The following is a 14,643-nucleotide window of genomic DNA, read 5'->3' on the forward strand; positions in this document are numbered from 1 at the left end:
GGTAAGCAAATGCAGACAGCCTGGAGGATCCTCACCAACTGACCGAGGCCACGTCTATCATTAGTGGTTGACAAACTGACCATCTCTTTCCCCATCCCCAGGCCTCAGAGGAAAGGCAACAGAGGAGACTCCATCTGGGAAGGAATGAGGAACGCACACAGCCCTCATTCTAGGAATACAGGCCTGTTGCAGTTGAATCTATTAGGACACAAACCACATGGCCTTTCTCGCCATCTAAACCATAGGAACTAAAAAACCTCTGAAGTCCAGAGGCTTATGACACTATTCATTCATTCATTCATTCACTCATTCATTCATTCATTCATTCACTCATTCACTCACTCACTCACTCATTCATTCATTCATTCATTCACTTACTCACTCACTTATGAAATACTGTGATCCAGTTTTGTGTAAAGCAGTATGGAAACTCAGCCAGCCTAGCCAATCAGCTGTGGGCTTTATTCACATCTGCCGCCTCTACAAGGGTTTTTCTTCTCAAGCTTAAGAAAACAGAAGGCCTGTACATGAAATAATCTTCCAAGGCCCAAAGCCCTAGGTCAGGCTTACTCTGAGTTGATTTCTGACACTTCTCTTTAGGCAGCTGGGTGGCATGTCCTTAGCAGGCAACAGAGAAGGAAGTAGGGAAGGACACTCCGCTCTTTTCTTAATAGCCTTCCTCACCCAGCTCAGAGGCAGCTTTCAAAATACCTTACCCAGACCCTTATTCAATTAGTCTATTAAAAAGGGCAATGACATTAATAAAGACTGCCCTTGATCCAGCGCTTGCTATGAGCCAGGCATTTGATGCCCTCAATCTTGTGTAAGCTTTACAATAACACACAAGGTAGTTTTTGTTGATCTCATTTCTGGATGAAGAAACCAAGACCAGAGAGATAAAATGACAGGCTGAGTCCACAGAGATAGAAAGTGACAGAGCTGGGACTGGAACCTACAGCTCTACTATCTTCTAAGCCACACTTCAACACTTTGGCCCCAAATCTACGCCGCTTCCCTGCAGGCAGTAAGGATGTTCCATGAGGTCACTAGAAGAATCTTAATTCCTGTTTTCCCAAATGGAGGAGTCTATCTTGGTACCTCCAGTTTCACTTTGAACCTGGCTCTCCCTATTACAGACAGAAAGAAGATGCCCTTGGTAGTTAATTAACAACAACAAAAATAATAACTAACACAGAGAGTCCGTGCACTGGAATGAGCTCCATATCTCATTTAACTTCCCAAACTCTCCTTGAGGTTCTATGAGTATCTCTGTTTTCAGGTAATCAAAGAGCCTTAATGAGATTAAGTAACTCACATAAGGAAAAAAACAAATCAATGAAAAAACTGGAACTTGAGAGATGTAAAATAAACTTCTCCAAATATATTTTGCCCTAAGTAGATCCTATCTGAAAGTCTGCATTCAGAACCCCCATTTTCCTTCTCTGGGCCCCCACCCTGTCTCAAAGGACAGAAATTTCAATACAGAGAAAGGAAAGAAAGACTAATTCCTCTCTGTCACAGGAGGCTGGAGGCTCTGACACAAAAGTCCCAGCCTGGGTGTGTTGTGCTGTTACTGTTGTTGTTCAAACAGATGCCTTCCAGGTGCCAGCAGGAAGCCCACATTGAATGTGCTGGGCTTTAAAGAAAATGCCCACAGCTCCAAGAGGCATGAGCTTCCAAAGGAAGGTAGTAAATATTTGATGGGACCTTCCAGCTCCTCCTGACTCAGATGACCCTGGTGACATTTCAGAACATGGGACTGAAGAATACTCTTCATTTAATGACTGGGAAATTAGAAGGAGAAACTAAAGCATGTAGCTGCAGAGCTCTGAGCTCAGAATGGGCTCATGTAGGCAAATTCTGCAAGGCTGGGAAGCAAGGGTTCTTTTTCTAGGAGCTGAGTCAGATCACCAGCAAACTGAATAACCAGGAAGTGTATGAGTCCAGCCCTTCCAAACTGCTAGATCATAAGCCCCCCCAAATAGCCAGAAGTCTGGCTCTCTCCTTCTCTGTTGTCTCCCTAGTGTGCAGCAATTGCCTGGGCAAATAAAGTAGGTGCTCAAGAGGTATTTGATAAATGAATGAATTGTTATTGAACAACACAGTATTTGTGTTGCAACCCAGTCCCAATCCACAGCCCACTCCTGACTTAACCCCCCAAATGTCCTCACTAACACAAAAACCACTGCAGTGAACTTCTCCTTCAGTGTGTTACTGCTCTGACTCTTCACGGCTCTGCATCCAGATCTGTACTCCAGAGAACTGTTTCCAGCTCACTCGACTAATGAGGGCTCCCTGCAGGAACAAAGCCACATGCTGCTGCCCCATCACACCACCAGAGCAGGCCCGCGCAACCTGAATCCATGTGCGGCTGCCTTCATGTCAGACCTCCACCGGCATCAGCCACTGCGGAGTAGTATTTTGAAAAGAAATGTGCAGATCTGAAGCCAAACACACAGCCTCCTGAGAATGTTGATCCAGCACACTAAGCCAGGAGCTTGAGGCGGCTTCTTTGCTCTAGATCCCACCACAGACCCCAGTGTCCCCAACAAACTAGGCATACACTTTGATCGGCCCTCTGCATTACAATTCTTGGCTGCCGCAGAACTGTCTCAATGTCACGCCAGTGAGTTTGACTTGATTACAAACTCAGAACTAGAGGAAATTCTGGCTTTGTTCAGGAGTTCATAGGTTCCTGTCTCCCCAGCCACACAATCACAAATTGTGACCACAAAGCTTTTTAAAGGGCAGATGCCCAGCTACCAGGGACACTTGAGGAAACCGAAGGAGCCACTGGTGACCTCTTAGTGGCTTTTCTGACCTTAAAATGCACACCAACACAGGCTAGGGTTATCTGAGTGTTATTCCACATTCTACAAATCCACGACTGCCCAACTGCCATCCTTGTGGCATCCCTGAAGTGACAATCCCTTAAAACACTTCAAAGTTCCAATTTGAGCCATAGCTCTAAACACCCGCCCCCCATGCCTACCCAGACACCTCTTCTTTTTCCTCGTATTTTTGATTTTTCTAACTTTTCCCAGGCCTTCGAAGACGTCATAGGCAATGGCTAGAGTCCTTCATCTCCAAACAAGTCTGTGTGACCCAAGCCTCCCTTCCCCTTGCTCCAAATCCCTTTCTCTCTTGGGTCACTGGTTGGAGATACTGGCCAGAGGCCGGAGCAGTGGGTTTGGCGCCACCTGCTCGGAGCGCTCCTCTTTGACCCCCACAAATCTCCAGGAGTGTTGTGGAGGTTTCTCCCTTCCAGGACTAGCGGGTTGAGACAGGTGTGAGGAAGGTTAGGTGGCGGTGCCTCGCCCAGAAGAGGCCCGGAGGGTGGACAGCGCACAGGGTGCTGAATCAGGCACGGGGGTGGATGAGTGCCGGCCCGCAAGGGCGCCGGGGCCGCGAGATGACAGCATGAGCCAAGGCGTGACCTGGAGACCACTGGCAGCGGGAGTAGGGTCGTGGACGCGCAGCAGCGGCAGGGTCCCGAGCGCCTTTCCCGGGAGCGCGAGCGGGAGGCGCGGCCCTTACCTGGCCGAAGGCGGAGCTGAGCATGGGGTGCAGTCGGTGGAGGAACGGGTCCGCCTCAGTCGCTGCGGCTGGAGCGGAGTCCCCGCGACCCGGGGCTCGCAGCGAGCCCCGGAGGCCGAGCGCCGGGGACAGCCCCCGTTCCTCCCCATCCCGCCCGCGGGCTGGCGGCAGCGGCGACGGCGGCGAAGGTCGGGACGCCGCAGCCGGCAGCGCCTCCCGGGGCCTGCAGTGCGCCTGGGGGAGCCCGCGCCGGCTCCCCCGCGCGCCCTCCTCTCGCGGCACCGGCCGGCACAGGGGCCTCCGCGAACTGGGGTCCCCGGACGGCGGCGGCGTGTTCGGGCAGGCTACGGGCAGCCGGCGGCCGGGCAGCCCGGGCTCCCGGGCAGGGCCGTGGCGGGGAGCCCGGCTGCCCCCGCTCGCTGCCGCCGCCTTCAACAGCGACGTCTTGGACTCGCTTTTGGCGATGTGCGAGCTCATCGCGGCGGGGCCCGCGCTCGCATGGCCCGGCGGGGGCGGTGCGGTGCGGCGCTGCGCGGGGCCCCCGGCGGGCAGAGAGCGGGGCGCCCGGCGGGAGCCAAGCCCGAGGACGCGCTGGAGGCGGGCGCCGTCCCCCGGCCGCTTAAATGCGGCCCCGTCGCCACCGCCCATGTGACAGCGCAGCCTCTACGCCCGGAGCCCTGAGCTCCCGGCGGCTGGCGGTGCAGATCTGGGGGGGCTGCCTGCTGTCCCCGAGAACCCACCCCCGGCTCTCGGGCGGCCCAGGTACCGCCGCGCCCCGCCCCTTTCCCCGCCCCGCGCTCGGGGAGTCCCGCTTCCGGGCGGCCCCTGGTGGCGAAGGGGGCGCTGCGGCGCGCAGCGGAGAGCGCGAGGGAAGGGGCTTGGCGAACCGCCCCAAAGAGGCCGAGACCCTAGTAGCCTCGGCAGCTTTCTTTACCACGCCTGGAAGCTTCCACAGTGCCCCGGAACCCTCCCGAACACCCCAGAATGTAGGCAGGATACACTCCTCAGGGGGTACAACTTTGGCTAGAGGAAGAAAGAGGCGCAGGGAACTAAAGAACCAAGGAGGATGAAGGCACCCTGTGACACCACTGCGTACAAACGCAGGAGCCAGAATGGCGTGAAAGGACACGCTGAAAGGAAAGGCTTCACTCCATGGGGCGCAATACCATGCGGTGAGACTTGGATGGCCTTGGTAAGTCAGCCACAGAATTTTCAATTCTAAGAACAGAACACACGTCAGGTGGCACTTGGCTGTAGTACCTGTCTAGGAGGTGCCTGATGATGATTGAGTCCCAGGTGGGACCCATTTGCTACCCCTCTTGCCCAGCCCTCTTCCTACCCTGGTAGCTGCTAGGGAGATTCCTGCTTTTGGTAGACAGCCAGAGAGTCACGCGGGGCTGGTTTGAATCTCAAATCCCATCTGAGGCTTACCATCTGGGTATCTTGGGCAAGTGTCATCAACTTCTCTGAGCCTTGTTTTCCTCTTCTGTAAAGTGCAGATGATAATCATAACTAACTTCCTGGTGACATCAGATGACACCTTGCCCAGTGCTTGGACAAAGCACTCATGCAGTTAGCCAGTTCTCTTTTCTCTGCATTTCCTGAGGCCCCATCTACCACTCTTGTTTAGTAATGGGATGCTTGAGATTGAAGTGATAGGGAAATCTGCCCAGCTTTCCCTGTTCTGGCTTCTGGCCCCAATACTATCCACAGTCTGATCACTGCTTAGCCTCTTATAAGGATAGATGGGCTGGCAGGGTGACGTGTGTAGCAATCCCAACTACTCAGAAGGCTGAGGCAGGAGGATCACAACTTCAAGGCCAGCCTGGGCAATTTAGTGAGTCTCAAATTTAGTGAGTCTCAAATAAAAACGACTGGGAATGTATCTTAGTGGTAGAACAATCCCCAGTACCAAACAAACAAACAAACAATAAACAAAAACAAAGGATAGATGTGTAGTACATATGCTTCACTTGTGCCAGGGGGTCCCCACTCTCTGCACTGTCTGCTTCCTTCACTCATGCATACGCATGAAACTAAGAAAAATGGAATGGGCAGGGAAAGCAACTGCCCAGAGGCCAAAATGCAAAAGGAGAGTATAGCAAATCGCTCCCCAGTCCACCTACTGTAAGGGACTGAATTGTCATCAAAGTCATTCAGTTCTTAATCACAAATAACTGAGGCAGGCTAGGGGTGGAGGGAGCAGTCCTCAAGACTCATTGCAATGTTCATTCAGATGTGTGGGGTGTAAAGGAAAGGGTTCAGCCTCTCAGAATTTGGGGTCAGTTAATGTCTTAACCTGTTTCAGCCCTCAGAATAATCTGTGTTCAGCAGGATTAAAAACAAATGTACATTCAATATAAATCACAGCAGATAAAGTACCTTAGCAGAATCCCTCAGAAGCTGATGAAAGGCAATGGGCTGATGGGTAGACTAAATCCTTGCTGTGCCACTCTTGGGTCCCTTTCTGAAATTCCCTAAATATTCTTGAGCAAGACCTCTGTCGACAGCTCGTTTTTGGAAGGTAAAGAACCTGGCTATATCACCTATGATTATTAGAGCAAATAAAAGAAATCGAAATTATCTTCACAGAATAAATGGATAGGACATCTGCACTTGTATCCCAGATGATCCTGGATGTATGCTAGAATTCTATTTTGTTTATAAAATTTATTAATTTGATCATTTATTTATCAAATATTTGTGCAACCAGGCACTGTGTGAGACACCTGATACACAAAAATGCATCCGTTCATTCAGCAGATACTTGAGTGCCTGCCACTTACCAGGCACTATTTTTTTCTTCTCTCTCTCTCTCTCTTTCTTTTTTCCCTTGGCAGTGCCAAGGATAGAACCCAGCCATCTCAGGCATGCTAGGTAAGCACTCTACCACTAAGGTATATCCCCAGTCACGTCAGGCACTATTCTAGGGAAGAGGGACATGGTGGCAAACAAAATAAACGGTTTGTCTTCAATGACAAATAAACAGATACATAAATGCATGGAAAATTCATGGTGGCAAACTGATGGTATGCAGTGCCATGAAAAGAAACAAAGGAGGTAGCGATACAGAACTTAAACTGGGTGTAGTGGTTATATACCTGCAATCCCAGCAACGTGGGAGAATGAGGCAGCCGCAAAACCACAAGTTCTAGGCCAACCTCAGTAATTTAGCAAGACCCTGTCAAAATAAAATAAAAAGGTCTGGGATGTAGCTCAGTGGTAAAATGCCCCTGTGATCAATCCCTAGAACTATAAAAAAAAGACCAACAACGTTGAGCTTAATGGAGGAATCGCCTCACACATGCTAGACAAGCACTGTACCACTGAGCTACACCCACAACCCAAACAGTGCTAGTTTAGACCTTGACTAGGGAAGGAAGGTCTCTGCAGAGGGCTCATTTGAGCAGAAACTAAAACAAAGTAAAGAAGCAAGTCATATATACAGCTGGGGGAAGAGCTTTCCTGGCAAAGGAAAGACATTCAAATGTCCTGAGGAGGAAACAGCTTGGTATTTTCAAGGAGAGGGAAGGAGGGCTGGAATGAGCAAGGAAGTGGTAGAGAGGAAGCTGAAGAGGAAGGCAGGGACCAGGTACACAGGGCTCTGGATTTCTTTTAGACAGCAAACCACTAGTGGGTTTGTAGCAGAGGAGTGGCATATTATTGTGTGTATTATTAAAACCTGATCCAGGGCCTGGGGTTGTAGCTCAGTGGTACTTGCGTAGCATGTGGGAGGTACTGGGTTTGAGTCTCAGCACCACATGTAAGTAAATAAAATAAAGGTCCTTCGACAACTAAAAAATTATTAAAAAAAAAAAAAAAAAAAAGCCCTCATCAGCTGCTCTGCATCAGGTCATTTGTTGGATGGCAAGCGAGAAACTTCAGAGCCAATCATACTTTAAATACAATAAGGTGCCAGCACAGGAGTGATAAGCAGTGGAGGTAGGAAGAATTCCAATTTGGGAGGTGTTTAAAGAATGGTTTGATGCATCCCCTCTTCTCGAGGAACTTGTAAAAGAGAAAAAGGGAGAGGAAAAAACCAACTCTAATAAAACGGGAAACACACAGTAAGGGACTACAGGTTAGGTTATATGAGAGCACAAAACAGAACCTTCTGGGAGTTAGAGAAAGCAGCAGAGGAAGGGACATTTGAGCTGCTTTCTGAAGGAGAAGTGAATTCCATCAGATGAATAAGGAGGGTCAGAGGAAGGTCGTTCCAAGCAGAGCAAACAGCCGAAGCAAAGGCATGGTGTGCTTGGGAGTCATTGTTTAAAGGAGGAGAGAGAATAAGGGCTAGGAGATGGGCCTGGAAAAGTGCTTAGGAACTAGACTGTGAAGGACCTTGAACGTGACATTCAGGGGTTTACACTTTAACCTACAGGCAATGGAGAATCCTTGTTGGTTCGTAGCATATGTAGTATGCAGGCAGAACTGTTTTGGGTGTTTGTTTTTACAGTACTGGAATTGAACCCAGTTGTGCTGTACCACTGAGCTACAGCCCAGTCCTTTTTATTTTATCTTATCTTATTTATTTATTTATTTATTTATTTATTTATTTATTTTTTGAGACAGGGTCTTGCTAAATTACCCAGGCTGCCTTTGAACTTGTGATCTTCCTGTCGCAGCCTCCTGAATCACTGGGATACGGGTGTGCACCACATTACCCAACTTAGACCTGGTTTTGAAGATAATGCAGATACATTTGGGGGTGGCCTAGAAGGACACTAAAGGCAAGACCAACTGGGTGCATTCATTTAATACCAGTGATCGAGTGCCCACCAGGTGCGAGATTTGGGGGATAAGAGTTGTAAATATGTGAATATCATGCCTTTCTTCATGGATTTTTAAGTCTGGAGGGGTGCTAATGAGGACTAACTGTTGAAGCTGGGTCAGATTTAGGAACTATTTCAGAAATATCATCATTAAGACAGCTGGAAAAAAAAAAAATCTCGGATGTGGAAAACAAAAATGGCTTGCCTCACTGACCATGAGAAGTGATGGAATCAATTCCTACAAAGTATCCTACCATGTAGAAATAATTTCAAAATACTCCTTCTGGATTGTACATACCTTTTGAGCTTCAGAAGCACTTTCACATGAAGCCTCACACTTGCCTTTAGGTGTTACACAAATTGCAATTATTACACAATTACACAAATTGCATGTTTTTATACTATTTGTATAACTCTCAGATGAAAATTATGCAAAAGGACAGTTGTTTTGGAGCACTAGAAAGACATCTTCTCAGAGTGCAAGGGCAATTAAATAGAGATGAGTCTGGGACCACAGCATCAGTCTAGCGAGGGCTGCCTGTAATTGTCTTTATGTCTCATTTCTAGGAGAATCCACTGTTCAGAAGGAGTAAGGCAGGGTTAGGGGCCAAATTCCTAACAGGTGCATGAATCTCTCATTTAACACCTCTGTTTGATAATGCCATGTCCCTGTAGCAAACTCCTTTAAAAACTGTTGTTTCCTGACTGAGACTGTATGTCATGTTTGGAGTCTTGGAAAAGGTTATGGAGCAGTCACACTTGGTACTTGAATTAATTCTCTGTGACGTTCCTTGTCTAGCTCATTCCTTTCTCCCGTTGTCAGAAGCAAAATCTGTAGTTAATCTCCCCTTGTTTTCAGATGACAAAAATCTCTCTTTTAGGTTTCAGAAAGCGAGGATTACAAAATGTTCTTATGGTTTTATGTCCTCTGTGGTGATTGGAGAATACAGGAAAGGATAGAAGGAGCATTTTCTTTTGGGGGGTGAGGGGACAGTCATAGCATACTAAATAGAAGATTCCTTTCCAAAAATCTGCCTTTGGACCTACATGTTCATCACTTAAGAGGATTCCAAGATTTTTCAAATAAAATAAAAAGACATGTAGGTTACAAAATATGCATGGGTCAAAATTGAATGGCACACTTAAGACTGTACATCTCACTGTGTATAAATAATAATAAAAAGAAAATCAAACCAGCAAGACAGACGGAGCAAAAATAATTAAGACCGACAAGTATGACCAACTACTGGACTGTCCTAGGGACATGATTAATGATTTTCAAAATAGTGGCTACAGAACTCACTAGATTACCAGGGTGAAGGAGAGAAAAGGCCTAGATGAGGGAAATTCTACCACTACAGACAACTGGTTGGTCAGAAGTTATATCTTCTTTTTATACACACACACACACATATTAAATTATAGATGGACACAGTACCTTTATTTTATTTATTTATTTTTATGTAGTGATGAGGATCCAACATAGTGCTTTACACATGCTAGGCAAGCGCTCTACCACTGAGCTACACCCCTAGCCCAGAAGTTATATCTTCTTTTAAAAACAGCATACCTGACTGGGTGTGGTGGCAAACACCTATGATCCCAGCAGCCTGGGAGGCTGAGGCAAGAAGATCGCAAGTTCAAGGCCAGCCTCAGCAATTTAGTGAGGCCCTAAGCAACTCAGCAATACCCTGTCTCAAAATAAAAAAATAAACAAGGGCTTGGGATGTGGTTCTGTGGTTGAGCACCCCTGGGTTCCCTATTAAAAACACACACACACACACACACACACACACACACACACACACATCTGTACTAGAGGTGTAGCTCAGTGGTAGAACACTTATCTAGTTGGCACAAGGTCCTGGGTTCAATCTCCAACACCACCAAAAAAAAAAAAAAAAAAAAAAAGCACACCTGATCTCCAACTATTAGAACATAGCAACACCATCATTTGTCATTCAGAACATTCTTCCCTTCCTTTTCCTAATCCAGAGCAGTTCTCCGCCTCTCAGGGATCTTAGCTGGCACAGGAAGTGACCTCCCCTAGTGTCTTACTCCTTTAATACTAATGCCATACACCCCAGGACTCTAGCAGTGAGACACATATGATAAGTGTGCAAAACACCGGAAGTCAACCATTACACCTATGCAGTTTCCATCAGATGAAATTCAACCCAAGTTCAGATGACCTAAGGATACTCCAGCCACAGTGGCCTCCTTTATTATCGGTTTCCCCCTCTAGACTGTATGTTCCATGAAAGCAGAGACAGGGTCTATTTTATTCACTACTGGATATCCTACACCCAGCACAGTAATGAACACCTAATAGCATAATAGGTGCTCATCTAACATTTAGCAAAAGAATAACAAATGAAAAGAAGCAAAACGTTATTGTTTTCATAGAAATTAGTCGCCTGTGTGGTACGAATTCAAAGAAGATTCAATATGGGTTGTTTTTCTCCTTTAGACAGGTCATTTCTGTTGTACAGACATTTCTGTTGTGTAGACAGGTCATTTCTGTTGTATAAACTTTGGCCCTGAGTGACCAGCAAGCATAAAGGTTTAGGTGACCTTTAAGGACCAGCTATGTTTTTGCCACAGGCAGGAGGGTTCTATGTTTTAATTGCCTGGAGGTTCCATCCAAAATCAGAGTCAGCCGACAGTGCAGTCTGTGAGCAGGGCGGTTACATCTGTGGCACTTGGAAATGTGCCTGGCCCTGCACCAAGCAGACCTACTGGTATCTCATGGCTGGAAACAAAAGGCATTCAGCAAAGGAAGCTCATGCTGCTGTGCGGAAAGGTAGAGCCCCTCATGAAATCGCCTAAAATTAGACTCTCTCAACACTTAAGAATTAGCAGAGAGGGCTGGGGAGATAGCTCAGCTGGTAGAGTGCTTGCCTTGCAAGCACAAGGTCCTGAGTTCGATCCCCAGCACCGCAAAACAAAAAACAAAAACAAAGAATTAGCAGAGGAGCCAGGAGCAGTGGCGCGTGCCTGTAGGATGGTGAGTTCAAAGCCAGCCTCAGCAACTTAGTGAGACCCCATCTCACAAAAAGAATATAAAAAGGGCCAGGGATGTGGCTCAGTAGTTAATTCCTCTGGGTGAGTTCAAAGCCAGCCTCAGCAACTTAGTGAGACCCCATCTCACAAAAAGAATATAAAAAGGGCCAAGGATGTGGCTCAGTAGTTAATTCCTCTGGGTTCAATCCTGGGTACCAAAAAAACAAAAACGTGTTAGCAGAGGAAATGGGAAGCAGTTGAAAGCTCATAACTATTTACCAATAAGTATGAAAGTATTTCAGTGTTTTAACAACTGAATTGCAGTGCCGAGCATGTCAGCTGATTTCTGGGCCTCAGTCTTGGTACAATCAGACCAACCACACAGAGTCCAGGATGCATTAGCTTCCCTGAAGGCTGCCACTTGAGCGCATGCCTGTAATCTCAGCAATTTGGGAGGCTGAAGCAGGAGGATCCCAGATTCCAGGTCAGCCTCAGCAACTTAGCAAGACCCTGACTCAAAATTTTAAAAAATAAAAATAAAAAGGGCTGGGGATGTAGCTCAGTGGTAGAGTGCCCCAGAGTTCAATCCTCTGTACTGAAAAAAAAAATATATATATATAGAAAAAAGAAAAGATAGAAGAAAACTGCCATTTGCAGGTGTTTTATTTATTTATTTATTTTTAATGAGATGTAGAGGCAGTACTTTTGCAAGGACATCTAAACATTGGAGTTCTGTCTGACAGGGCCCTGCTAGGAGGCTCTTCACGTTACAGTGAGATAATCCTCTTTTAGCAAAGGTGACATCATTGAGGTAAAGGTGGATTCCAGGCAGCTACCTATCTGGGGAACAATCATTTCTGCAGGTACATGACTCACTTTTAGAGACAGGAGTCGGAGACCTCACCAAGCAGATCTCTACTCTCCCGGCTCTGACACAGCCAACCCTGTCCCTGTACTATGTGTAACCCAGCAACAAGGATGTACACAGGGACCAAGCTGAATGAAGAAGTCAGAGTCTGCTGCTACACCCTCCAAAGACACTCAGCTTTAATGGAGAAGGGTTTTTAGACAAAATTCCACAAATTCTCTGCTCTTTCAACTTCACTTTCTGTTCCCTTTTTATCTGCTTTCAGCATTTCCAATTAATCTTGGAATGAGAGCCCAAGGCAAGAAGCCAGCGGTGCCCGAAGAATGGTAAAGAGCAAACCGATCCAGAGAAACAAATGCCAGCAAGGGACCCCACAGCAAAGAGACAGACACTGTGAGCAACGCTCCTGTTACCATGAGGCTTGCGAGGCGTGTGCGCGGGTCTCCGCATTGGCACCATCTGCCAATTCCTCAGGAGGACAGAACAAACCAGCGAGGCATGAAGATTAGATTATGTAACGCTCGAGGATTGCTGTTTTCAAAGAGGAAACAAATGGAACGAATTGATTTGCTTGTCAAAGTCATGTCACTGAAGGAGACCCATTCCCTCCTCTTGTGAAGGACCTCATTAAAGAGGGGAATGATTTCCCAGATGCAGAAAATGAGACCACAATCCACTCCATTCATAAGAGCAGGTCCAGTTTCCAGAGTCACATGGATGGATCCTTTTCTGGTCTCCCTGCTTGAAAAGTGACCATTGAGGTGCTACCTAAAGGGCACAAACATGGCCTGAACATAACTGCTAGCCTCTAGCCAGAAGATCCAGAGCCTGTGTGCTTTGCCTGAACTCTCTTACTTCCAGGGAAGCAGCATCTAATTTTGAGACCAGTGGGGACATATTTACTATTCAGAGATCTAAACAAGAGCTTTGATGGAGTGGGGATGTGGTCTTAAAAATGCATGCAGGAAGGAGAATACAATGCTTTTCTGGAACCCCTCTGCCATTGCTGGGCTTCTGGGAAATGCTTTGTGTAGTGTATGCAGTAGATTCGAGAAACAAACGAACAAAAACCCCAAGCCTGCTGCCTGTTCTATTCCCACAGGTTCCCCTGCCTTGCTAAGATATCAAGATTGAAATATCAGGTCGTTATTCGACATGTAAATGAAACCTGCTGTACCGGATATTTTCCATTTGCCTCTCCAGACCTGCCTGTCTACCCTTCTCCATCCTGCCCTCTGCCCTGGAGTGCTGACCTATATGAACTACACCAGCTTGCTGTGTTACCCTCTAGCTTTCAGTTGGGTACAGCTGAGGGGAGACAGCAGCAGGAGACAAGGACAGGAGGAGGATAAGGTTGACCCATCTCTTCCCCCAGCTCCCTCCCTGCCAGATCATCTTAGGTTGGTTGTGTCTTTTGATAAAAGACCTTCTTCTCAAGGTTACCCTTTCCACACAACCCTCTCTTTCTGGGTTCTACAATGTCTCCCTCCTCCGGACCTTCAGATCTAGGAGTGGTTAAGGCTCTTACTAGTCCCTTGGGTACTACATATAACCTTATGGTTTCCCTGTGTCCTGCCCAAACCTTGCAAATAGTCCCTTTATTAAATCCTCCTCTAATTATCTACTTTGAGTGTGCCATCTGTTTTTTATACAGACCCTGCCTGATACACCTACCACACGTATCAGTCTGTTCTAGGTCTTACACCATGTTAAAAAAAAAAAAACAGCAAAATTAATAATACAATATGCTACCACTTTATGTAGTTATTCTGCATGTTCACCTCTTCCCAAAGCTATAATAACAACTTAAAGATAAAACCTAATTCCTCTTTACAACATAATTGTGCAGTAGAGTTTGTATGAGCTAAATATAATTCAGAGAACAAGCTTTCTCATGCCATCAAAATTCATGTTAACAACTATAAAGAGAAAACTCCAGAACTGATTCCCCTGACTTGAAATTTAGCAGAAAATATCTTCCAGTATTTAAGCCAACCCAACAAATATTTGGAAGTCTACTATTGATGACCAGCAAGGTGGTGTCCTAACAGTGGATAACAACAGAGATGTGAACCCAACTTGGTGGAACTCGGTCTTATTTTATGCAATAAATATGCACCCAAAAAGTGCAATGCAAATTGCAGTTCTATAAATCAAATAATATGTTGTATGATCATGAAGAGCTTACTATTTGCATAATAAGTTTGATCTTTTGAACCAATCAATCCAATGTCCTTCAAATGAAATTTATCTTTAGTCTGTGGGGACGATCAGGATCGGTCTCCTTCAGTGCTCCTGAAATAGCAGAAATTGTGGAATGGAATTTAGAGGAAAGATAAGGGAATTACCATTTATAGACCACATATAAAATGCTAGGCAATTTGCATCTGTTAGCACATTTAACCCTGAAAATAAACACATATTCCATCATTCTCTTATTTCTGAAAAAAAAAAAATTCAGTA

At 46.4% G+C, this 14,643-nt stretch overlaps 1 protein-coding gene and 1 long non-coding RNA gene across 4 annotated transcripts in view; one reads left to right on the forward strand and one right to left on the reverse strand.

Moving 5' to 3' along the window:
• The window catches only part of CABP1 (calcium binding protein 1), a 23,310-nt gene extending 18,300 nt beyond the window's left edge, over window positions 1–5,010 (reverse strand). Inside the window, exon 1 of one of the 3 annotated variants that reach the window (XM_079151393.1) lies at window positions 3,538–4,258. In XM_079151393.1, coding sequence (XP_079007519.1) covers window positions 3,538–4,185 — 648 coding nt within the window. In that variant the 5' untranslated portion in view covers window positions 4,186–4,258. Of the gene's footprint in view, window positions 1–3,537; window positions 4,259–4,968 lie in introns of those variants that run through there. The other 2 variants (XM_079151394.1, XM_079151397.1) reach the window with 2 other exon arrangements.
• LOC306668248 lies at window positions 4,333–13,939 on the forward strand. Its single transcript, XR_013765782.1, has 2 exons — window positions 4,333–4,729; window positions 12,446–13,939. It is a non-coding gene; the product is annotated as an uncharacterized lncRNA (long non-coding RNA).
• The last annotated feature ends 704 nt before the right edge of the window (window positions 13,940–14,643 follow it).

Source organism: Sciurus vulgaris, assembly GCF_902686455.1.
Source record: "Sciurus vulgaris genome assembly, chromosome: 8".
NCBI classification, from domain to species: Eukaryota; Metazoa; Chordata; class Mammalia; order Rodentia; family Sciuridae; genus Sciurus; species Sciurus vulgaris.